This window comes from Camelus ferus, chromosome 13 (assembly GCF_009834535.1).
Source record: "Camelus ferus isolate YT-003-E chromosome 13, BCGSAC_Cfer_1.0, whole genome shotgun sequence".
Classification (NCBI taxonomy): domain Eukaryota; kingdom Metazoa; phylum Chordata; class Mammalia; order Artiodactyla; family Camelidae; genus Camelus; species Camelus ferus.
This window is the reverse complement of record NC_045708.1, coordinates 49985389-50011999: the sequence shown is the minus strand read 5'-3', so window position 1 is coordinate 50011999 and position 26611 is coordinate 49985389. Positions and strand designations below refer to the sequence as shown.

The 26611-nt window shown below is 36.6% G+C and overlaps 2 protein-coding genes across 4 annotated transcripts in view; one reads left to right on the top strand and one right to left on the bottom strand.

The window, feature by feature from the left end:
• Positions 1-10257, bottom strand: part of IL23R (interleukin 23 receptor) — a 50837-nt gene extending 40580 nt beyond the window's left edge. Inside the window, exons 1-3 of the mRNA XM_006191011.3 lie at positions 9976-10257; positions 8782-8884; positions 5899-6195 (exon numbers count right to left, since the gene is read on the bottom strand). Coding sequence (XP_006191073.1) covers positions 5899-6195; positions 8782-8851 — 367 coding nt within the window. The 5' untranslated portion in view covers positions 8852-8884; positions 9976-10257. The remainder of the gene's footprint in view (positions 1-5898; positions 6196-8781; positions 8885-9975) is intronic.
• C13H1orf141 (chromosome 13 C1orf141 homolog) overlaps positions 1-26611 on the top strand; it is a 159039-nt gene that overhangs the window by 74691 nt on the left and 57737 nt on the right. For all 3 annotated transcript variants that reach the window (XM_032494545.1, XM_032494543.1, XM_032494544.1), the window contains exon 4: positions 23239-23436. The gene's annotated coding sequence lies outside the window, so the exon portion shown is untranslated. The remainder of the gene's footprint in view (positions 1-23238; positions 23437-26611) is intronic.

Below are 26611 nucleotides of genomic sequence, written 5' to 3'. Positions count from 1 at the left end.
ATACTTTACTATCTTCTCCATCTTTTGGGGATATTAAGGTGATCAAGTTCCTCCCAGTCAAAAAAAAAAAAAAAAAAAAAAAGATCCTTCCCCATATTATGTCCCCTTAGCTGCCAATGTATTTTTCTCATTTTCTTAAGTGCCTTCTTAAAAAAAAAGAAATCTATTATACTGGTCTTTTTCCTCATCTCCCATTTACTCTTAAACCCCAAACAATCAAGACTTAGACCCACAGTTCCACAAAAAGCACTGTTGCTAAGGTCGTCAGTGGCTTTCTAATCAATAAATCCCATGATCTCTTTGCAGTCATTGTAACTCTTAACCTCTGCGGCGTTTGCTATTTGGGGCACTCCCACCTTGAAAACTCTCTGCCTTTTGGCTCATGTGAAAGGTTCTCTACAGTGTGTTGCTGCTACTCTGACAAATATCTCTTCCTCTGGCATCTATTCCACTAGGGAAATAAAAGCCTGGTGTTTGTACAATGGAGTATGATTTAGTCTTAGAAAGAAAGGGAATTCTGACACATGCTACAATATGAATGAACCTTGGTGACATTACACTAAATAAAATAAGCCAGTCACGGAAGGACAAACACTATATAGTTCTACTTACAGGAAGTCTTTAGAACAGTCAGACCCATAGAGACTGAAAGTAGAATGTTGGTTGCCAGGGGCTGAGGGGAGGTGGGAAATGGAGAGCTGTTTAGAGTTTCAGTTCTGCAAGATGAAAAAAGTCCTGGAAATAGATGATGGCGATGATTGCACAGTGAAGTGAATGTATACTTAATGTCACAGAACTCTATACTGAAGAATGATTAAAATGTTACATTTATGTTATGTGTCTTTTACCACAAAAAATATCTTTAAAATTTTGGCATTCACAGAATTGAATTTCAAGTTTCTCTAGCTCCCTTCTCTCACCCCATCAGCTCTGTCTCTGACTGGTCATTTTATGGAGAACATCGTTAGTTTTTGTCGGCTTTCATCTTTCCCTTTTGACATCTCCCTCACTCCCAGCCTCATCCCCACTCCACCCCTGCCCCAAGGGCTGTCTATCACACAGAAGTGTGCCCTTGACCTAGGCTGACTAATTGGAGTATTTCCCTTGGGAATGAACACATGACTCAAGATGAACCAATCAGAATTATCAAAGGGGCTTGTTCTGGAGCCATCGTAAAAGAGGTGATTTCTCCCCTCTGAACTTGCTGCCTCTGAGTAACGTGAGCTGTGAGTTGCTGAGGGCCATCTTGCTGTCATAGTGAAACAGTCAATTTAAGAATGAAGCCAGTACAGGAGAAAACAAAACCCAAGAGATGAGAAAAGATGAGAGAGTTCTGATGACACTGTTTGAGCCTTGGAGCCTCTGAAGACCATGAAACCCCAACAACTACAGGAACTGTGTCTGGATTTTTCAGATACATCATCCAATAATAAATCACCAAGAATCAAGATCAAAAAAGAAGTGTAGAAATACTGAGCATTTACTAGATACTCACTTTTCAGGTGTGGCTCTCTCAGCCTGTCCTGACATTTGTGATACTGCCTAAGAAACTCGACTACTCAGAAAGTGACAAGAAAAATGAGAGGATGGGGACTCAAAAAGAATAAAAATGCAGACATTTGTGCATCTGAAGTTATAGCTGAAGATTTATCTTAAATACAAATATATTCCTACACTTTACCTGCAAATCATCTACCAAGAATATTATTTATAAAATAGGAAAAAATATATATGATTAAGTTTATCCTCATTGCAAATTAAAACAATAATAGATGTCGTTTAGACCTGTCAAATTGTCAAGGATTTTGAAGAATGCTCATCCACAGTGCTGGAATGGACTCAGAGAAATCTTCTAACACACTGCTGGTGGGAATGCAAATTGCTGCAGTCTTTAGAGAGAGCACTTTACATACCACAGTCTTTAAAAGAAGGAATTATATCTTGCAACTCAGGAATTTTACATCTAGAAATGCATCCTTAACAAAATTTTGTAGTTATTTGGCTAAAAGGGTTTGCCTCAAAGTGTTGTTCATAATAATGGAAGAATTGCAAACAACCTTAATACCTCAAAATACACTCTCCAAATACATCCAAAAACAAAGTTGTGGAGAAGACAATTTTGTATCTTTAAACATCTAGAAATATGTTAAATTGATTATGTAAGGAAGTACAAACCATATGATAAAGTGAAAAATACAGGTTGCAAAATAACATAGTGTAGTGGTCTCATCTGAGAGGAAGTTAGAGAGAGAAAGGTCTGAGAGGAGGAGAGAGAGAGAGTGAGAGAGAGAAAGAAAGACAGACAGGAAGAGAGAAACTGAAACTTGAAAGACACTTTCAAAATTACTAAAGAGAGTTTCTATTAGCGGTGAGATTATAGGATTATAGAGATGATGGCTGTTTCTGTTTCGATGGTCCAAATTTTTAGAAACTTTCTACATGAATGCAATTTGATTTTACGATTAAACATATTTTTAAACACACTAAAGTGTTTTAAGACATTTTGGTGAGTTGTAGCATTAACTTAACAATGGGGAGAAACTGGACTCCAAGTAAGATGAAAGAAATTAAAAATTTTTTGAGTCTTAAAGGAGGTAAGTATGGAAACATAAATATAAGTCATTGTGGATATTGATTGAGTTGGGGTCCCTCATTGCTTACAGTGATTTGTGCTGAAGTTATTTTTTCTTCTGGTTTCAGACAGTGTCGTTAATTTGGTCATCATGAAAGGCAACTGTCCATCTTTTGGGCTATGTTATTCCACAGCATTTTCTCTGACATGAATGCTCAGGGTTATGTCAGGCAGCTAATCAACTTTGCAAAAGATCAAATAGATTATATACACACGCAAATAAATGCAGTATTTGTTAATGTGAAGCTATTAAAAGATGAGCTATTAAAGATGAGAATGTGAGTATGGTTATGAGAGTAAGACCGGACTTTTGTTAGATCTCATTGCCAAGTTATTCAGCGTCCACGGATAAAAACCTCCTGTACAGCCAGGTACCAGAGATTACCCTGCTCTCTCCTGCCGCTCGCATCCCTCCCCTACTTTTGGGGCCCTCACTGTTCACAGGCGAGGTTTCTTGTTAATTCAGAGTCCAGACAAGGATTATTTTCTACTGAGAACTTCTTGAAGGCAGAAGCCTCTTCTCTGAATATCTATTATTTAACACATTTTTTGGTGCATACTAACCACCCCATAAAGATTATTTCATGACTTGATTGTCTTGATAATGAGAAGAATTTAAAATAAAGAGAGGGACAATGCTTCTGGCAAAGACCACTCCGTCATTCCTTACCCAAGGAGTGTGCAGACTAGCCTACTGTATCACTAAAGATACTTAGTAGCAATGTTAAAGACAAATATTCATGGCCTGTGATTGGATAACAAATCTGCTTTCATCATGACATCATCATCAAAGATGGTTAAAATTTAAGTCAAAGGTATTTAAACTTTTAAATAAATGATTAATTGGAAATACGACTGTTCCATGAGTGGTTTATTCTAATTTGGTGTTTTTAAATAAATAAAGACTTCTTGTAGTGTTTTATCCCATGATTGGTGCGACTCTGATAGAACAAACTTTTTATAATATGTGTGCATTTAATCACAGATAAGAACCTAAGAATTGTTAAAAATTATGGCTAAAAATGAGAATTGTGATAATAATAAAAATTTATACTGTAGAAATTACATATGAAAGTACAGAGCCTTTTAAATATGTTTCGACATCTTTTTAGGGAAAGCAAAGACTCATTTATCTTCTCTCTTTTATGATTTGTCTCCAGTCTAAAAAAATACACATTATCATTTGGTTCAAAATAGTGATGATAATCATTTGACACAGTAAAGCTCACAGGATGAATATCCTGTAATCAGTGATCCAGTGAAAGCAATGTGATTTCTAGAATACCACAAAAACCCTCAAAAACCTTTACTTGACCTACTTAAATAGGAAGTTTTGTTTGCTAAGAATGCAGAGTCTGAGAACACAGGGGTTCTTGAATCCAGGGGGTTGAGTAAATTCTTACATGGCAGTTATAATTTCACACTCATAACCCAAGGTCTATGTAAGAAGTTAAAAGTCACAAAGCAAGTAAGTGGAAAGAGTAATGTTCTTTCTAAGCAGCCATCAGCAGAGACTATAAGTGCTTCGAATACGTTGTCCTAGAAGGGGAGCAAAGGCCATTCCCTGACCCTAGACATTGCCTGGTGCTTGTGTTTGGGGGCAGAGGGCCTCAGCCCACTCTGAGAGAGCAGTTGGCAGTGATCTGTCGGTAATCTGCAACACAGGGAAGGAGACCATACTTCTTTTGCCTCTTCCTTCCTCTGGCTTAAATTGAAAACTGTGAAAGTTGCTCATTTGCCCTCCAAAGAAATACTCTCTCAACACCCCAACCCAACCCCCAAAGGATAGATAGTAAAGAATTTAAGCATGAAGAGTTGTTTAAGCCTGAAGAGTTTCCTGAGGATGTGGACAAGCTAAAAAGGCCTCATCCATCAGATAAGATGTCTACTTGGGGTTTCAGTTCCCACAATTTAGGGCAAGTTTCATATGTTATTATCAGTTTAAGGCTTAAGTTTGCCAGGTTTATTCTTTGACTCCAAAACCTGCTAAAATCCTTCCTCAGTTCACTTCTGTCACTTTCCCTTGAAAATGATGGAGATCAGGTGCCCAGATTTAAGCAGGACAATGGCCTTATTTTAGAACAAGGAAGCCTCCTGCTTCTCGGATATCTCCTCTAGGGTTCTCTTGCTCTCCTTACCTACGGACCGGAGATGAGGAAGAACTCAGATTTGATTCTCAAAAGTATGGAGAAAGGGAGCATGACAAAGACTCAAAGCCCTCTATCTTCACTGAAAATAGGTCCAGATGCCATAGGGAGTCTCTGGGTTAAAACAGTGCTGAACTTACTAGTTTTTCCTTCATAATAGAGGAACCAAGAATTAAATATATAATTATACAAGTCAGCACATATTACTATAATAACTTAAACATCTCCAGAATGTTATAAACACAAATTGAATTTAGCAAATATTTTTTAGATTAACTTGATTAAATTTCTCTTAGTAACTGTAGTAACAAATAATGATTTATAGTTGGGGCAGTGACATTAGGAGCAGGGAATTGTAGCAGAATTTCCCCCCATGTTTTATCAAAAGGATGCATTTTAAAGGCTTTGGGCACATTGGTGGTGTATTTTCAAGTAAATTACTGAAATTCAGTGCTTACCAGTATAAGTAGTCTCATTTTACAGATACAGAATTGAGACTCAGACTGGTTAAGCAACTTGCCCAAGGTCACACAGCTGGTAAGAAGTATAGTGAGGACATAAAGCTAATATTGCCAGCTGTTTTTTCCCTTCTTCAATCTTCACCTCAAAATTTCTCAGTCGGATCTGCTTCAAGTTTGATGATACTAATTTGGAAAACGAAAAACGTTAAGTGAAAAAGAGATGAAAGAGCAGCACTTAGAATCTGAGGGTGCCGCCCCTCACTTGTGCTGTTTGGTCAGACTAGTGTTGGAAAGCTGTTTTTTTGAATGCATTAGCAACATTCAAGAAATTTGTAGCATTCACAATTGAAAATTCACACCCATTTTCTTTTGAAGAATCAAAAGATGTAGGAATACTGGATCCTCCTGCCCTGGAGCTGGACAGAGGCTGTGCCTCGTAGACTATCTGGTTTCCTCTCTGCGCAGATCCCACCCACCTCCTTAACTCACAAATTTCATGAACCTGGTCTGTGGAAACATTAGAGTTTGTAACTCCTACATTAAACTAATATAAGGAGCAAATTATATAAATTTTCCTCTATTTTTAGGCAAGATAGGTAATTCCAGTTAATTGTTAGACTGACTTTCATTTGGATTTTGAATGTGCCCCGACACTTACATCCAGAAGAAATGTCTTTTCCACATATCAGTGTCTCTTGAAAATATTCAGGACAGTCTGCAGTGCAGTACATAAAGGCTTGCGGTTCAAGAAAGTTGCTATACCAAAGGCGAGCTGTAGTTTTATTAATTCTTGTGATTTGAAATCTTTCTTTGATGCCATTTTTATAAAAATAAAGTCTCCTTGGTTGGCAGTTCTTAATTGCTGCTTGGCAATATATAGAGATATTCATACCCATCTTAAAAATTGTGGCTGGTTCTACCCAGATGCGGCCAGAGCAGTTTATATTTGTAATTCCTGGAAAAAAAAATAGTTAAAAAAAAAAAACTCCATGTAAAATATTAAAACAAGAGATTCAGAAGAATATGCTATTGCGTTAAAAATTTTTTTGTTGTTGTTAGTTGAATGATTTACATTGGAAAAGAGTTTGTAAGGACTCAGTGTATTAGTTAATCGATTAGTTTATTAATAGTATGTTTTTACCACGTTCGGTTGATGTTCTCTAAGACTAGAGTCAGATTTTAAGCTTTTCTGTCTAAAGAGCGAATACAATTAGCATTCCTATTTTAAAGATGAGGATTGAGGCATTATGAGGCTACCCCGTTTTTCAAAGGTAACACTAGAAATAACAATTAGCACTGCAGAATGCAAACCCAAATCCAAATCTAAATTCTCTAACTACTCAATCAATCTTTCATTCTTTTACAGATAAAGCCTACTTTTATCAGAAAATTATAAATTTAATGAATAAAATTGTACTGTTACTAATGGCAAAAATTTGTTGCTTGGTAACCACTTAAAATTCATAATTAATTTAATAATATGGGAAAATGTTCAGAATATATTTTTAAGTTAAATAGCAAGTTGGAAAACAACATATTTAATATAGGCTCAATGCTAAAAATAACTATAGATGAATGAGTTAAGGAGATACACTAAGATATCAACAATGATAATCTCTGTGTGTTAATGTTTTTCACTACCATGTATATTTTTGTGTTTTAAAATTATATAATGAATGTTTTATTTTTAAATAAACTCAAATGACAAGGTAATGCAACATCAATTAAATCCATTTCAAGGAAAATTTATTCTAGGCTTTTTCTGGAAATATTTGTATTAAAATATCTTAAAACCTAATCAAAATAGTGATTATTGCAGGTCAGTATTTGATTTTACAAAGACCTTATTTTTGGAATTCAAAGCTTGAAGAATTAACTTCCTGTATGATATAAATGTAATTTAATGTGTCCATTTATGTAATGAGCATTTACATATAAATTATAAATATTTAAATGTCAAAATAGTGATAAAAACAATTCCATCATTATCAATAGGGAATTGAAGCCAAAGACATGAAAAGGAAGTTTTAAGAAAGCACCTGACTACTTTAATAAGTTCAGCAATTCAAGATCAGACAAACTGCATCTCAAGCACCTCAAAAAAATATGTGAATCCTGTCATGAAACCATTGTGAGCAGTGTCTGAGAATGCATAGAAAATGACAAAAATGTCAGAAGACTTCAGATTTGGACAAATATTGTCCTGGTTTTCAAAAATGGAATAAAGAAGAACCCCAGAAACACAGGACCACTGAGCTTCACAACCTTCAGGAATGAATTAGTAAGTCAATGATTTTTCAGTACCTAGGGTAAAAACCAGTAATTAGTAGGAGTCAACATGCATTATATAAGAATAAGTTATATAAAAATATGTTAATTTCTCTTTTCAATATGTTAAAATAAGTCATAAATATGATAATTTCTTCTTTTTTTTAGATTGATCAGAAGAATACTAAACAGTATATTTTTATTTCAGCAAAGCTATTGAAAAAGCAGTAACAATATTCTAGTAGAAAACTTGGAAAATGTAGTCTGGATGATATTAAAAATATTCATAGCAGATTGAATAATACTATATGAAATAATTTCTAACAGACAGATGGAAAGTCGGTCTCTAATGCCACATCACACGGGCTTGTCGTATTTCTCTATGCTTTGTATTAATCACTTGGATGTATAAAGAAGTCCTACTTATAGTTTACATATTTCCGGCTGGAAAAAGTATCTGGTGTCTTATTTCTCCTAAGTCTTCTTGGATAGCTGTTGGTCTGACTCTGGAAGTGTCCAATATTTTGTTCTAGTTCTGTTGGTGGGGCTACATCTGTATCTCTAACATAAATGTATCCAAACCTACAGAAGACAGTTTTGCTTTTGTCACTATTCTGAGTAACCTGCATGATTTGCGAAGCTTCCTTTGAGGTCTAGAACCCTGCCTTGGTGTTGCTTGTCTCCTTGTAAATAAATCCCTGTCACCTGCCCAAGACACTATGCCCCCACCAGAAACTTCCAAGTGCCAACACTGCCCTTCTTAAACTTCTGATGGTCTCCTTCCTGGATTCCTCAAAGCTGCCTATGCCTTTGTCATAGTGCCAGATGTTTGTGTAAATTATAAGATAGGAATAATAACAGCACACAATACTACTGCACATAGCTGTTGTGAGTAACACAAAGCTTAGCACAGCACTTCACACACAGTAACCATCAACAGATGGTTTGTGGAACTGGATTAAATTCAAATATTTTATGAGTTATCATATAAGTTAAAATTGTTTAAAGATAGAACATGCCAAAGTAATAAGCTCTTTCATGGATATGTCGATATATGAATTAAAGGTCTGTCCATTAAGGCTGCTTAATAAAGGAATCCTGCGTTAGGAAGGAGGTTGGACTTTGTTTCATTCCACACAATTTTCACGTATGTGGTAATTTTTCCCAATCTAATAATTTTTGATTCTTCAGAGATGCATAATGCCTTGAACATAATAAACACTCACTGTTTCATTTGAATAAAAGATAGCAATGGGTACTCAAAATACTTTACCTCCATGACACCAGTTGAAGAATATGTAAAGTGCTATGGCCACATCCCATTGAATTGTGACCTGATTCATGTCTCAAAGCGGGAAAAAGCTCTTTGTCGCCCTCTAGGAAAAAAATAATGAAAAATGTTTAAATTGTAATATCTTAATGAAATAATGATTGACAAAGCATAACCTTTTTTCTAACAGTTGTTTTTGATGAGAACCTTTGGTTAGGAGACCTTCAGTTAGAAGAAAGGAAAGAAGGAAGGCAGGAGGGAAGGAAACAAGGCAAAGAAGGGTCACTGGTATGTAAGGAGGTACAATACGGGTTGAGGAGGAAAGCAAAAGAATAGAATTTTATCCCCTTCCAAAACTACTGTGAATCACCCTACCAAGACATTTTGACCCTTGATAAAGTATAATTCCTCCTAATCTAGTCTCTCGTCAGAAATCTCTTTCTGCTCTAATTTCTGATGCTCAGTTCTCCAGGCTGGGTTTACATGCCTGTCAAGGCCCAGAAATATCCATCTTTGATGAGTAAAACTTGGGTAAAGCCAAAAATATCAGAACTTCGAGAGAAAAAGCATTCAAAATGAAGAAAGAGGAAGCGAGGCCACGGCTTTTATGTACTATCACTAGTGAAATTGACAGAACGCCGTTTTATCTGTAGAGAGCTCAAAAGAAACACATAGAAATTGCCAAGCAATATTGTCATTAGTTTACAATTGGAGTTACATTAATCAGTTAATTAGCTACTCCTATTATTGAATAATTCAGTTACTCAATAATCAGTGTTATTCAGTTATTTTTAATGTGTTTAGTAAAACCTGAGCTTTTCATTTAAAACAACAAAACTCATGACTCATTAAATAGCACAAGATATCGGATAACATTTTTAAAAGTTGGGGTCCCCATGACTTATGAAAATAAGGATCCTTTCATAATTTGTTAACAATAGTAGGTCTTCACTTTATAAATAATAGGCAAAACATGCCCTAAAATGCTCCTGATAAGGAGTTAACTACACACCAAATAGAATATATGCAATAATATTTAAAGCAATGTGATGCCAGACAATGTTACAGATTCAACTTTTATCAGTAACCACTATATGAAATATCACAAGAACTTATAAGAGAAAACAGCTTAGCCCATGTATTTCCAAAAGGAAATACAGCTGGGTTTGAGTATTTGGATGATCACTGTCTCTTTACCTTCCAACCTGTTTGAAGTGCATCATTCCACCTCTGAGCCAGGCTGCTTCCCTTGTCGCCGGTGCCACGTCTTCTTCCCTCACTGCTTGCCTGTCAATGATCACTTCAGATTTTCAGCCACGAGGCAAATGGAAATGTCAGCAAAGCCCTGACCTACATTTCAGATTCTTGAAGAGGAACTCAAAACTGTCCAACTCAAAATGACTGGCTCTTTTGTCTTATGTCACTATTTGGGAAAACCCAGATTACTGAAAGTGAACTGCCTTGTCAGTACTTTTCTTCCTCTGATCTTACTTTAAAATTATCTTTGTCTCATTCAAGAAGTAGAACACATATATATGCTTTATCTAGGAAAATCTTTGGCACCAAAAACAAGATGCTCAGTTTTAATTTGCAACCAACATTCATATCCACTATAAACCTGTTTCTTAAGAAGAGAAAGTTTAAATGCTTCTCTTGACTGTTTATGTATTTAACAAGCATTTTGAGCATTTAATACGTGCCAGGTATTGTTCTGGGCATTAAAGATATAATGGTGATTAATTATATTTTTTTTGTATTGTATTGCTTATAGTGATGAAGATACAGTTCAGTGGCTTTGAACTACTGGTCATAGTTTAGCAGAATTCTATGACCAAATTAAAAATTACTAAATTATTTGGTTGGTTTATAGTAAGCATCACCAGGGGCATTTCCTGGGGTTCCTTTTCTTCCCGCCTCCTTTATTCATTCCACGTGAATTTCTTTTCACTCTATGTACTCCTTTCTATTGTGAATGACAGTTAATTTACTTATTTCCTCCACAGTGAATCTCTTGAAGTCAGAAACTTCATACTGTCTTTTTAATGTTCAGTATCTTTAGTACCTAGCACATTAGAATACTCTGGGGGAATATTTAAAACATTCCTATGTTCACTGTACACAATAAAATCAGAATTTCTGTGGGTAGAAGTTGGGCACAGATATTTTTAAAAGCGCTACCCCAGGTGATTATAATGAAAGATCAGGGCTGAGACCCACTGGAATACACAGGTAAGAGTGTCTTTGTCAACTGCGTTATAATAATTAGTAACAATTTTCTAAACCGTGAAGGACAGGGCATGGGAAAACATTTCACATGCTGAGAACAGAAGGTGCAAGCGATACAGATGCTTTGGGACTGGCAACTGTTTCTACAGGTTGAAGGGAAAAGGATTTGAGCTGGAAAATTAGGTCAGTGGCAGAATGTAATGGGCTCTGTATTCCTGCTAAGTAGTGCCACCTTTACCTGGAAGTCAGTCAGAGATAGCAAAGATTGTTAGGCAGAGAAATACGTAATCAGATTGAATTCTAGAAAGATAATTCTAATTATTGTGTGGAGAATTGAATGAAGATGAAGAGTCCAGTTAGGAGGCTATGGAAAAAGCAAAACTGATGAAGGTCTAAAGCAAAGCAAAGGCAGTGAGGAACTGAGAGGAGGAGACACAATTGAGAGTTCTGAGGAGGCTGACTGGACAGGAGTTGTGCAGTGAACAACCTGTGCATGGGGGTTGAGAGTCCAGGAGCGTGAATATGGACTCTGGTAGCTATTTTTGCTGACCCAGTAGATAACAGCATTAACTGAGCACACAAAAGGAGTGAGGGTGGGGAGTGATGAGTTTGGTTCTGGTCATGGTGACTTGGAGGGGCTTACAGCATGTTCAGAGAGAACTGTCTGGTAGGCTGTGGTAGACATTGCTAAACTTGCAAGAGAAGTTTGATCTGGAGATCTAAATTTAGAATATTTCAGCATGTCAATAGTATTAAAAGTAAGATTAGAATAAGAGAACGCAGAGAGAACATCCAGAGAGATAAGGGAAGGGAGTTGGTGGCCAGAACCAGCAAATCTTGACCAAAAGGCAAGAAGATATACAAGGAGTGTGTGACCAGTGTCAAACGGTCAGAGATTGAACATGATAGGAACTAAAAGGAAGTGTTGGGTTTGACAATAGTCAGTCTTCCCTGAGAACAGTTTCAGAAAAGAAATGAAGGTAAGAAGGGAGATTGCAGTGAGCTAGACTAGAAAATAAAGAAAAAGATGTCTCTCAGGAATTTGGACAGTGGAGATGAGATTGATGGACAGCTCAGTGCAAATCAGGATCCATTTATTTATTTTAATGGGGGCTGGTGGTAGTTCTTAAACATCTTTTCAAACATGCTTGCCGTGTGCATCTCTTTGGTGAATAGTATGTTCAAATCTTTCTTCCATTCTTAATGGTTTATTGTTTTTCTTGTTACTGAGTTTTGAGAGTTCTTTATAAGGCTTGGAAACCAGTATTTTATCAGATATCTGTTTTGCAAATATTTTGTCCTAGTCTGTGTCTTATCTTTTCATTTTCTTATCAACATCTTTTGAGAGAATTTTAAAATTTTGATTAATTCCAATTCATTCATTGTCTTAATGATTTTTTTTTGTCCTGTGAACCTCTGCTTACATTTTTATCAATGAGTCAATACATAATCTTGTTTTATGTGTGATGTGTGTTTCTGTTTAAAGACACCTTATTTAATCTATATTGTTGACCCATTAACATAGAACTCTAACAGCACTATAATTCATGCCTGAACAAAGCTTAACTAACATGGATGTTCTTCGGGTGTTTTTTTTTTGGGGGGGTGCCTCTTTTTTTTAATTGAAATATAGTTGATTTACAATGTTATGTTAATTTCCAGTGTACAGCATAGTGATTCACTTATACATACATATGTATATTCTTTTTCATATTCTTTTTCATTATAGGTTATTATAAACTATTGAATATAGTTCCCTGTGCTATACAGTAGTACATTGTTGTTTATTTTCAATATAGTAGTTTGTAACACAGATGTTCTTTATAAGGTGCTTTGCAGACTTCTTGTACTTAGGAACACTAGACAGTACTTCAGGACTATACTTTGGGGGGCATTTTAAACCGCACATTCAGCAAAAGGTACAACATGTGAAAAATATAACACTAAATAGACTTCAGAAAGGACACTTGTTTACAGTATGAGGGCTGAAACAAGTTTGTTAGCAAGGAACTTGCACATGGGGTGACTCAAGTCCTTCACCATTCTGTAAATCTTTGCAAATGACCAACAAGGTGCTGCAAGAATTGATTCTGTTGTTACAAACAAACTTTAGTTAGTAGATAAATTCACAAATACAGAAGCAGAAGGATGCAAGGATGCAGATCAACTGTATAAAATCTCATCTGTAAGTAGTTTGACTTCATTTGCTAATCAGAAAGCATCAAGACTCATTGTCTTCGCTTTCACCCCATAGGCAGAGTTGCCATCTGGGTGCCCAGGACAGTCAGATCTAAACTTGTTCCAGAGTAATTATATGTAACATTGCATTTTATTTTCAAAATTATTCCAGTTTGGAAGATATATTGGCACCCTCTTATAAGACTGAGAGTAATAAACCTTGTTTATTTCCTAAAAGTCACACAATTTCAAATTTTTCTCTAGCATTTGTTTAAAGTGTGGAATAGTTGTTGGCTGAGAGGTATAAAAGGGTGACTGAGTGTAAAATGCATGAGCTTGAAAACATATATTAAATTAGCAAGTATATTTTAAGTTAACACATCATCAGGGTAAGTACATTATAATGCAACATTTAGATTTTTTTCCCAACTCTTTTTTTTTTAAATCCACTTTAGGGAACTTCAGAAGGAAACAGCTAGAACTGTAGTCCTTATGCAGTTGTGCTTTTCTATAAATTTACCTGCCTATTGTGGATTGAAAGTATCTCCAGTTTCCCTATCCAGAGGCAACAGATATTGCAATAAACTGACTGACTACTAGAAGGAACTTCTTGAAGTGGATTGATTAGGATCCCCCAGTTTAAGAAGTATAGCTGGACCAAGACCTGGAATGTTAAACTGTTGCCTAGCAACACTGGTCGACTCATTGGAGAGCAGGCCTAGAGGGATCTGTCTTCAGGACTCAGATGCTACATATGGGTGGGAATGAGCAGAACAAGGAGTGGCCTGTTGATCCCTGAAATGGCAACTTAGTGACTCCCTGATTCTGAATAGAGGTGGAAAACCTACCACCTTGGTATAGGGAATTGATGGCAGCCCCAGCACTATTAAATGGGCCTGGTTTAGGGCAGATAATCTGGTTAGAGAGGAAGACTAGGGAACTGCCTTGAATTGTGCTTGCATAAGAGGTACACTGTTTATACTCAGATTACTGCATTTCTTTGAAGTGGCTTTAGTAGGGGAGAGTGTCTGAATATTATCATGTGTAAAGCTCCTAAACCATCCCTTTGAAGGTACCGCAGATTATGGAAATCCCATTAGGGTGACCTGATTTGAAAGGCTTCAAATTTTGTGCCAAAGTAATCTAGCAATTCTGTTTGAAATAGGGAAATCAATATTATGGGAGGGCGGGAAGCCTGAGGGGTGGTTGGATGACTTGTTTTTTGAAGGCAAGAAGATGGGCAACAGCTTCATTTCAAATCAGCCACATTTGAGAAGGCTTACTGTACCACAAGGACTAGAGTGTGGCTACATCCCTCCCCACTCCCTGCCCAGGACAGGACACACATCCCCTTCCTCCTTGGGCAGTCACAGATCAACCCAAGATGACAAAAGAGGGCCTTTAAAATGTTTTGAAATGATTTCCCAATTCATGGTAGAATGAAACTCTAATTATTTAATAAATGTTTGGCTAGGAAAGTGGTTTCGTCCTCCAAGTTCCTTTAAACAACCAAAAGAGAGGCAACCACATGTGTGAGCCCCCTGAAACTGAGGACAAGAGAAGAAAAGCCCACTGTGACTGCGGATGGACTTGGGCAGTGAGCCACTCCTTGGACCTATTTAAGATTATTTCTGTATCTACTGCGTTAAGGAGCTTGATCCTGGAGTAAAGAACTCTTGTGCGCTCTTCAATATAATGTAGATTGTAGGTGCCATTGAAGTGAAGGCTTAGTTGGATAATTGCCTTCCTGCCTTCCAGTTGTTACAGGCCTAATGAAGGGGCTGCATATTCCTTAAGTGCCTTCTGTGTGCCAGCATAGACCCGCTTGTGACTACAGAAGAGGATGTGAATGGCTTTTGAGGACCCTGAATTGGGAAAGAAAGTTGTATTTAAAAATCACAATGAAAAATAATAAAATGCTAATGGAAAGATATGAACACAGGGGAGCAGAGAGAAATATGTGAGAGTCTCAGTTCCACACTTTATCAGGCTTTAGCCCTGAGTGCCAACTCCTATAGGGCAAAGTTTACCTGATCTGGGTAAATGACTCACCTGTTCCCTCCAGTTTGAGCTCATGCTTGTGACTCTGAACTAGATTTTGTGGTACCAGATACTCTGGTTTCTCTTCAGATCGCATAAATCTTTTGCCTTTTTATGGTACCAGCATCCCTCTTTCAGCTGCCGCTACTGCTACCCCATTATCTCCAGTCAGGTGTGAACCACACCATATCCACTTGGCTTCACCAGTCGTGCCTAGCTCACTGTTGGGCCTGCCCTACTTTTCAACACTCAGAACTCTGAGTAATTACGAAAAGTACAACTTTGGTTCTATAGTCTTTATTAAGAAGGTAACAGAAAATATTACTCATTTCAGAAAACTTTTTATCCAAAATATTGAACTTACTTTTCTAACTTCATGGCCTCAAAGTGATATGTTTTAATTATCTTAAGGATACTTTAACCTGGAAAACCTCATTCTTCAAATATGCCAGATAAATAAGGTGTCACTTTACTACTTTTCTGAACTACTGAATTAATAATGACATTATTCATAAAGAGTTATGCAGATGCTTTGAGGAGAAGTAAAGACCATAAATCTTTTGACTCATCCAAAGGATGATACTTTCATGCAGCTGCTCGATATTTCTCAGCATTGAACACCTTATGGCTTATTCAGCTCATTTGGAGGAACGGATGCTACTGGCTGAATCATCACCATTTCCTGTGAGGTGTGCATTAAAGATCAACTTTACCTTATTTCCTATGAGCTTGTTAGAGACTTAAGAATGCTAAGTATTGGAGTGAATTCAAAACTTTCAGTGTACAACTCTAGCTCCTGGAGACTTCATGCGTACTTTTAAGATCAATTTTCAGATTCTCGAGTTCCTAGTGTGCCCTTTCCTAAATTTGATTTCTCTGAGAATGAGCCGGGGTTCACAGTAGTCATTTTTTCACTGCATAAAGAACAGTATCCCGCTATCCCAAATCTCAGTTTTGTGCACTGCCCTCGGTGTAATTAGTTCCAGGTTCCCAAACAAAGAGAGAAATGGAAATACTGGTTTCAGAGAGGACTTTTTGGATAACTAATTAAGGCACTTTAAACTCATACGGCTTCTAATCTTTTCCAGCACTGTATACATTTTTTAGAAAAGTGAAGCTTACTAAAATACTTGTATTTCAGCCCAGGTTGACATACTCTAAATTTTAGCCAATTTGGGACTATTTGGGTCCATTTTGGAATAGTCTGAATGCTGGGCATCAGAAGCAGTGTGGGGAACTTACTGGTTATACTCTTAAATGTAAGTGAGATTTTTGATGGACTATCACATTTTTTTCTACACATATTGTATAAAATTGGTGTGTAAAATTTTACTTGATTTTCAAATTTGCTGTACTTGATTGAAAGTAAAGGTTATATTATCAAATTGTATCATGGCATATTTGTTCCTATTACAGACTAGTCTCACTTATTTCATCTTCTAAAACGTTCAATAATTTCTATTGTCTGTTTAAAAGGAAGTTAACTTTAGACTTATGTTCAATATTTTAGATGTTAATTTAAAAATATGAAAAGAGGTTCATAATTTTTAAAGTTTAATTTAAGAGTATTTAAAGAAAGTACTTGGAGGACCACTGCACTAGTGCTCACCTATACTAGGCCAAACAAAAAACATACGTGGAAAAATACACCAAAATATCAATAGTGGTTTCTTTGGATTATGGAATTACAGTTATTTTTTCTTCTTTTTCTGTAATTTCCTATTTTTCAGGATGATTATATTATATATGATTATTTTAAAACATTTAAAAAATACTAAACACATTAAGGACAGGAACTCTTTAAAGGAAGGAATATAAATGGGAGGTTCCCTCCTAGTTGATTCTAAAATATGAGGCAGCTGGAGGAAATGATTGCTATGTCTACTGATGTACACATTTCATTTAAACATATTCAACTGCAAGTGGAGGGGGAGAGTTTTTATCCCATTAAACTCTCCATCATTATTCTATCATCTTCTTCCAAAGAGACTTTGAGTCTTCAGTGACTCAAAGGAAAAAAGGCCATATCAGATATGCACTAATAATAAACATTTCAAAACTTAAGGTATAACTGACAAATAAAATTGTATATGTTTCAGGTGTACATGTGATGATTTGGTATATGAATATATATGTGAAATGATTACCACAATCAATTTAATCAACACATTCATCACCTCACATAGTTAATCTTGTGTGTGTGTGGGGGAGAACACTCCAGACCTGCTCTCTTAGTAAATTTCAAGTACACGTATGGTACTAGTAACTAGATTCACCATGCTGCACATTAGATCCTTAGACCTTATTCATCTTGTAAATAAAAGTTTGTGCTCGTGGACCAGCATTTCCTCATTTCCCCTGGCTCACAGCCCCTTGGAACTACCATTCTACTCTCTGTTTCTATGTGTTTGACTCTTTTTGGTTTTTCTTTTTAATTTCTCCTATAAGTGATATCAAATAGTATTTTGTCTTTCTCTGTCTGGTTTGTTTCATTTAGTGTAATGTGCTCCAGATTCATCCATGTTGCAAATGGGAGGATTTCTCTCTTTCTAATGGCTGACTAATATTCCATTATAAATATGTATCACATCTTCTTTATCCATTTATCTTGTCGGACACTTCAGTTGTTTCCATATCTTGGTAATTGCATATATTGTGTATAAAGTTAATGAACATAGGTGTGCAGATATCTCTTCAAGATACTGATTTCAGGTCCTTCAGATATATATCCAGGAGTGGGATTGCTGGATTATTTGGTAGTTCAATTAAAAAAATTTTTAAGGAACTTCCACACTGTTTTCCATAATGGCTGTACCATTTTACATTCCCACCAACAGTATATGTGTCCCCTTTTCTCCACATCCTCCTCAACATTTGCTATCTTTTTTTTTTTTTATAAAAGTCATTCTAACAAATGTGAGGTGACATCTCACTGTGGTTTTGATGTGCATTCCCTGATGGTTAGTTATGTGGAGCATCTTCTCATTTACCTATTGGCCATTTGTGTATCTTTTCTGGAAAAATGTCTATGCAGTTCCTCTGTCCATTTTTTAATCAGATTGTTTTCTACTATTGAGTTGTATGAGTTCCTCTATATTTTAGATATTAACCCCTTATCAGATATATAGTTTGCAATTATTTTTTCTCATTACACAGATTACCTTTCCATTTTGTTGATTTTTTTTGTTATTGTTGTACAGAAGCTTTTCAGTTTGATTTAGCCCCACTTGCTTATTTTTGCTTTTGTTGTCTGGTGCTTTTGGTGTCATATCCAAAAAAATCATTGCCAAGACCAGTGTTGTCAAGGAGATTTTCCCCTATGTTTTCTTCCAAGAGTTTTATGGTTTCAGGTCCCATTTAAGCCTTTAATTCATTTCAAGTCAGGGGAGGGTATAGCTCAAGTGGTAGAGCGCATGCTTAGCATACGCAAGGTCCTGGATTCGGTTCCTAGTACCTCCACTAAAACTAAATAAGTAAACCTAATTACCTCCCCTCTGAAAATAAATTTTAAAAATTAAAGAAAAAAGTTTTCTTTATTTGCTGCTGCCCATCAGTGGGAAGAAATATTTATGAAATCTTTCACAATGTTCAAAATATTTTTAGAGAATTTTTCAGATAAAGAACAATAGAACATAGCATGATCAAGGCACACATTCATCACTGTTTTGCCGGATCCTCATTCACTTGGCTTTCACGAATAATTATAATGGATGCTCGCACTATAAGGGTGATTTTAGGTTGTTTAAATTAGCAGAGATACCAATAAGATATTCTAATTTCAAATCTATTCATGAAACCAATTTTGAAGTTTGAAGGTTTCCTAGAGAAAGATTTAGAATTCTATCAACTCAAATGAAAGAGTGAGGACCTGGGTGCATGGAAGCTAATGATCTTCAGTGATTTTCATTGCCTCTGTTCATCTCTTTGAAAAGCAAAAATCTGAGACTTAAGAGGACTTTAGATGATATGACTGACAATTCAAAAAGCATCATTTAAATACTCCTCTTCAATTTCAAATGTGCTGTCAGGGGTTTTTTGCTGGTGCAGCCAAACAGCGACTAGATTATGCTTCCAGGGCAACCGTTTTCATACTCTGGTACCCAACAGTCATCAGCTTCCCAAAGTGACATTTCAATTTAGTGCTGAAAAGAATGCAGGAATGGGCTTGAAAATTCAGTATGTAAGAAAACATGCTAGTGAAGTTCTGCATTCTGTGAACAGTTCCAGGAGAAGACTGGGTCGTGGAGGTTCACTATGACCATGGGCAGGCCTGAGTCCCACGCCTGCGGTTCCTGTGGAGTACAGATTACCACAGCTCTCTCTGCTTTAGCCTCACCTTAAAATATCATATCCAGAAAATCCCAGTTGTGATATGCTAGTTTTATATTTCCTAACACATTAAAATGAGCACATGGCTATTAAATGAAAATACTTATTTGTATACCATTTAAAATTATTCATTTGTACCAGAAGTACACACTCTGCACTAAGAAAACTTGTTTAGAGTATCCTCTGTAGCAAAATGAATTTTTAGAGAACAAAAAAATCTTTTTTTCGCTTTACTTTTTCACATTTTGTCTGCCATTCCATCCATATGTATTTTTTTTAAAAATCATTGAATGAGAGCATCTTTATTAACAATGTAAAATGTACCGTGGAGTCATTCTTGCCATCCAGACACATTCATTGAAAGGTAAAATTCGAGTGAAAGGAAATTATTCTTCATCATTTTGTTCTGCTTATATTTGTTCTGACCTTATGTGCTTATCTCCTAGAGAACATTCATTTATTCAAGAGATATTTATTGAGTGTTCGCTATGTTCCAGTAATTATTCCAGCACTGAGAATAAAGGGGTAAACAAAACAAAAAAATCTAGTCCTCATGGCACTTATATTCTAGTGTGAGGAGGCAGACAGTAAGTAAAATAAATAAGTGAAATATAATTTTATTTTGGACAGAAATAAAGTGGAAAAGACAGAAAGGGTTCAGAGTGCTGGGAGAAGGGCTTGGTGGAATATAGCATTCGAGACCTGGTAGACTTGAGCGAGGGGCCGTGGAGTTAATTTGAAGAAGTGAGCTCCAGGCAGATGGAACAGTAGTGGGCAGTGAGGGGGAAGAAAACAAACTCTGGGGCGCATTTGAGTAGAGGTGAGGAGGCCAGTGTGGGAGGAGCTTAGTAAGCAAGGGGAGGTGAAAGCGGGAGATGAAATCAGAAGGAAACGATGTCAGAGAAGAAACTGCAGTGAAGGGCGGTGGGCAGTGATGTGAGGCTCCGTGGGCTTTCGGCCCTTCCAACAATTGAGATGAGAAGCTATTGGGGCTTTAAGAAAAGGAGTGACAGTGATTTGACTTCAAGGATTCTAGCCTAAGCAACTAGAAAGTTTGCGTAAAGTGGCCAATAATTGAGATGGGGTAAAACTTGAAGAGGAAAATATTTTGCAGAGGAATGGGGAACGGAATTAGGAATTTATTTTAGGACATGTTAGGTTTAGAATGCCTATGATGCATCCAGACGGAGCTGGTGAATAGGCAGTTCATCATATCAGCCTGAAATTGAGAGCAGAGATATAGGTGGGGTACAAAAAATCTGAGTGTTTTCTGCACATAGATGGAATTTAAAGCCACAAGCATGAGTGAGATTACCAAGAAAAAAGAAGATATAAGCTAGAGATATAAAAGGGAAGAAGCCCTAGAACTAAGCCCAGAACATTTCCTATGTAAAAGTGTAAGGAAAAATAAACCAACGCGGATTTTCAAACTATCCTTAAGAAGGTTACCAGAAAATTCATTTATTTATGATTGGGAAAAGAATTAACTGTATATATATCACAAAGCTAAAGAATCTTAAAGCTAAAATAGATCTTAACCTAAAGGATGATTAAATTCAACTGGTTGACCTTTTGGCAACAAATATCTTGACCTTTAACATCACCTCACAACGGTCAGAATGGCCATCATTAAAGTCTACAAATAATAAATGCTGGAGAGGGTGTGGAGAAAAAGAAACCCTTCTACACTGTTGGTGGGAATGTAGTTTGGTGCAGCCACTATGGAAAACAGTATGGAGATTCTTCAAAAATCTATAAACAGATTTACCATATGATCCAGCAATCCCACTCCTGGGCATATAACGGGAGAAAACTCTAATCCGAAAACATACATGCACCCCAGTGTTCACAGCAGCACTATATACAATAGCCAAGACATGAAAGCAACCTAAATGTCCATCGATAGATGACTGGATAAAGAAGCCATGGTATATTTATACAATGGAACACTACTTAGCCATAAAAAAGAATAAAATAATGCCATTTGCAGCAACATGGATGGACCTGGAGATCATCATGCTAAGTGAAGTAAGCCTCAAAGAAAAAGAATACCATATGATATCACTTATATGTGGAATCTTTAAAAAAAAAAAAAGACACAAATGAACTTATTTAAAGAACAGAAATAGACTCACAGACGTAGAGAACAAACTTACGGTTACTGGGGAAGGGATAAATTGAGAGTTCGAGATTTGCAGATACTAACTACTACACATAAAATAGATAAACAAGGTTATACTGTATAGCATAGGGAAATATATCCAATATCTTATAGTAACCTATAATAAAAAAGAATATGAAAAGGAATATATGTATGACTGAAACATTATGCTGCACACCAGAAATTAAAATAACATTGTAAACTGACTACATTTCACTTTAAAAAATAAATTAAAACTAGCTAACCCATTTGCCCATTTTGCTTTAGGTGTTTAATTTCAGTCACATGATGGGCAATGATTTTAATATGAACCTCCAACACAAAGTAAGTGGATTAGAGTAAAAGTGGGCTTACTTGGACAAAAGAGGGGATCTAGTTTTAACTCGGGGGTTTGGATGAGGGACCACTCAATTCCACAGATTTTTGGAGCCAATTATGTGTAAGACATTTGAAAGTGTAATTTGGGAAATACAAAGATTACAACAGAAAAAGGGAGAATGAGAGAAGTAAAATGTGACAAGAGGCACAGAGAGGCAGAAATACCTCACAGAGGTTCAAGCTAAAGAAAGTGATTCTCCATTGGGAATGTCTTAGAAGCTCCACAGAGGACAGATAGCCCCTGAAATATGGGTAGGATGGGATTTGACAGGTAGAAGGGCCCTGGGTTGGGAAAGCTCAGGAGTGTGTTTCACTGATGGGTGTTTATGTCCTCAAAATATTTTAATTGTCCTTCATATTTCTTTCATTTTTTTCCTCCCAAAGTAGAGAAGCAGAGATTGCACAAATAAGTTATGGGTTTGAATCCATGAAGAAAATGTCTATATTTGCACACCCATGTTCGTTGTAACATTATTCACAATAACCGAGAGGTGGAAGCAGTCTAAATGTCCATCGATGGATGAAGGGATAAAGAAAATGTGGAGTACACATATAATGGAATATTACGCAGGCCTAAAAAGAAGAAAATTCTGTAATATGTTACAACATGGATGAAATTTGAGGGCATTATGCTAAGTGAAATAAGCCCGTCGCAAAAAGACAAATACCTCACGACTCCATACATATGAGGTACCTAAAGCAGTTAAACTTAAACAAACAGAAAGTAGAGTGGTGATTGCCAGGGGAAGGAAGGAGGTGAAAAATAGAAATTGCTGGTCAGTGGATATAGAGATTCAGTTTTGCAAGACAGAAAAGTTCTAGAGTTCTGTTGCACAATGTGCAAATAGTTAACATCACTGTACTGCATACTTAAAAATGGTTAAGATGGTAAATTTTACATAATATGTTTTTTAACCGTAATTTTTAAAAAAGGAAAAGAAAAAATGTGTATAGGCCAATAGTCACTCAATTGTAAGTGATTAAACCCAACCAAAATAGTTTAGTCAAACAAAGGAGAACATACTGGTCTAGAGAACATAAGGAGGCAGCGAGCCTGGATAACTGCAACTAGGGACTCAAAGGGCCTCTAGGTGTCGCCCTTCACCTCCTGACTCATCTTTCTCACTGCAAATCTGCTTTCCCCACAGAGTGGCCAACATGGCTGAGGATACCTCTCAGGTTTTACACCTTAGACGTCCTGCCACAGAAAGAGTGCCCCTATGTTCTCCCTCCAAGTTCAAAACATTGAGAAGAGCTCTAAGAAGCCCAGCTGACCTCTGGACCAACTGATGACAGGATTTCGTAAGGAGATATTACAAGGGGTCAGATTTTGTAAGATGAACTTGGTAAGTCCTGTGGGAACCCTATGATTGAGAGTGGGGTGGGGCGGGAGGTAATGAGTTACCTTTTACCACTTTAATGCCATAAAACAAAGCACCCCAAACTAGTGGTTGAAAACAACTTTCGTTTATTTCTACTGATCTGCAGATTGGCTGAGGCAGCTCTGCTTCAGGGTGCAGTGACAAGGGTGGCAGTATTCTGCATGTTGTTCATCTGCCTCTTAGAGCAGGTCAGTTAGTCCCGGCACATGGGAGGTTTCTGAAGGTTAGACTGGGAACCATCCTAACACTGCCACTCCCACCCACATGCTGCTGATCAATCTAGTCACGTGGCTAAACACTAAGTCAAGGGGCAGGGAAATACTTCCTGCCCACACTGAAGCTGGAGTCAGCGTGGGATGCAGGAAGGATGAGCTAAATCACTTAATCTACCACAGTAGGTGAACATGCAAAACAGTTCCCAGAGGAAGCTTGGACATTGGGCAGACAAGACAACAGGAGTCTTCTATAGTATTATTACACAGAAAGCAAATACAGTAATATCAAGTAGTAGATTTTATCCATCCTAAAATGCTAAAGTAGGGAGCACTAGAAGAGAACTAGTTAGCCCTGACAATGTAACAAGCACTGTACTAGGAATTTTATAGATACCGTCTCTACGGAGAATCAATAAAAGCTGTTATTAAGCTGAAACAGTGTCATTTTGCCCATAAACGCTCTTAGGTTGCAGAGAAAGTGAGGATTCCAAGTTAATAAGCCTTTTTCCAATTGCCTTTAACTTTCTAATCTTTATGTCTGTGAAACAAAGCTACCAGCATGGTACAATGGGAGAGGGAAATACAGCTCGGGAAACCTGAGTTTAATTCTAGTTTGGCTACTTACTAATTGAATGATCTTAGACAAGTCACAAGCCCATTTTATCATTAGTTTTCTTCTCTGTAAAATGTGAGTAAAATACACACCATATAGAATCTGGGGGAGGATTGTATGAGATTATATCTATAAATGTACATCATAGTGTCTGGCACATAATTATTCAATAAATGTTAGTTTCTTGATTATGGTGATAACAAATGGAAAAAGGCAAAATTCTTACATTGAGTTCCAGTGCTATTATAGAATGGAAAAAGCCTCAAATAAAATGGAGCACAAGTTTACACAGAAAAAAAAGTAAAACATTGACGTCATTAGCCCTATACTTGAAATCAAATTCAGTTGAACCAAAAAAGCAGTTGTTTATCATCTATTTCTCTCAGTAGAACCTCCTGGGAAGCTAACGACGAGCGTTTTCACTTCACGTTTCAGTCGGTAGTGGAGCACATGTAGTGTGTTGTTAGGCTCAGAGTGCAGTGGCTTAAACCCCGTCTTTCACCAGTCACAACTTGCAGATGGGATTCAATTGTTAAAACTGAGGAGAGATGTTAACTTTATAGTCAACCAACTTCCTCTTTCAGGATATTTCTTCCATGTGCCTCCTTTTCTTCATAGTACTGGGAAATCAAAGTGTTCACACTTGTCAATACGATGTAAAAAGGTAATTTATTGTATAAATTGAGTTGTCAAATTTCTACTTTCTTGTTTGACAGAGTAAATCTTTGATGATGAATTTAGTTAACTTGTCTTCTTTAGATATCTTTACACATTTCATAAGTGGTCCTTGCAGCCTTGTTTACAAGAAATTTTATAGTTTGCTGAGGTTAATATTAATTATTAATATTAATATTAACCAGTTGTTAAATAGAAGAATGATTGAGTATGTTAGAGTTAAACCTGGTACATGTTTCACTCTAAAAACCAATAGAAAACTTCATTACATCCAGAGCATAGCGTTATTCAATAGTAAAGAACTCTCAAAGAGTTTCATTACTTCACTTTGTACCATCTTTTCTGGATGGCAAGATTATAGATATATTCATTTTTTTACACAAAAATTTCACATAGCAGTTGCAAGAGAAAATGGTAAAGCTGAATAACTTTTACAATTATCATTTTACTCCAACAAAGCATATATTTTCCATAAATTTTTCCCGCTACAAAAAACTCTGAAAATCTAATTTTCTTTTCTTGAACAATTTATTAACCTCCTTAGCTCATAGTAACCACAAATTTTATCCCATAGCACATTGGTTTCTTATTAAATAGCTCTTTAAATATACTGCAACTTCAGCTCTTTTCACTATAAGTCACTTTCCTATTATGAATAAAAGTCAGATAATTAAAAACAAGAAAAATATTCTTATCATTTTGGTATGCTTTTCTTGTAATAGTCAGAATTTTATTTTTTAACTGCTAGAAATTCAACTCAAACTACCAGTGTGAAAAATGGGAATTAGTGGAAAAAGAATGGGACCCGTTACAGAATTGATGGATTTCTGTAGGGAGCAGGTAACTTCAGGTATCTCAGGGAGAAAAACTTCCAATTCAGCACAACCATAACTCACTCTGTTTTACCCCATTCGTTTCTCATCTGTATAATTCTTCTAGACTTCATTTTTTTCAAAGTATTATCCATATAGAAGCCCAGGATTACAACCTTCTTATTTTGTGCCTCGAGAAAGGAGTCTTGTTCCTGAAAAAAGAAGTCTCGGAGAAGAACTCTTTCTGCCCTACCTTGGGGCCTGTACTAATCCTTTAAAACAATCCTCTTTCTTAGAGAGATGTGGTTGCATGATTGACTGGAACAGGTTCGTGTTCTCATCCCTGTGGGCTAGGGTGGGGTGATGTACTGTAATTGACCATCCAACCACAACTAGTTGGAAAGGGGGAAGGGCAGTTTCCCCAAGGAGAAGGAGAGGTGTTAGCAAACGCAAGTGGGAAGAGAAGAGGTATTCTGCACTTAAAATAAATGAATGAATGAGGTGTCTGGTCTTAGTTCCACTAGAATCTGGGCACGTTGAACCTCTTGGTTTCAGTCTTCTCTGGCCATGTCTGAAGATCTGGTGAGGTTCGTAGCTTAGTATCGTAAACAGATGTGTAAACAATGAAGGATTTTGGTACCTTTTGGGGAAGATTTTAATCCAAGGGAAGAGAATGTCCTGGCACAGAAGTGTAGCTGAAGGACAAGGGGCCAGTGTAAAGGAGAAGAAATGATTATGAATATGGCACCATTTCTCTCTGTCTGTCCCTCACATTATTTAGTGACCCAACCCCCACGGATTCATGCCTGAGTCCTAGAGTGAAA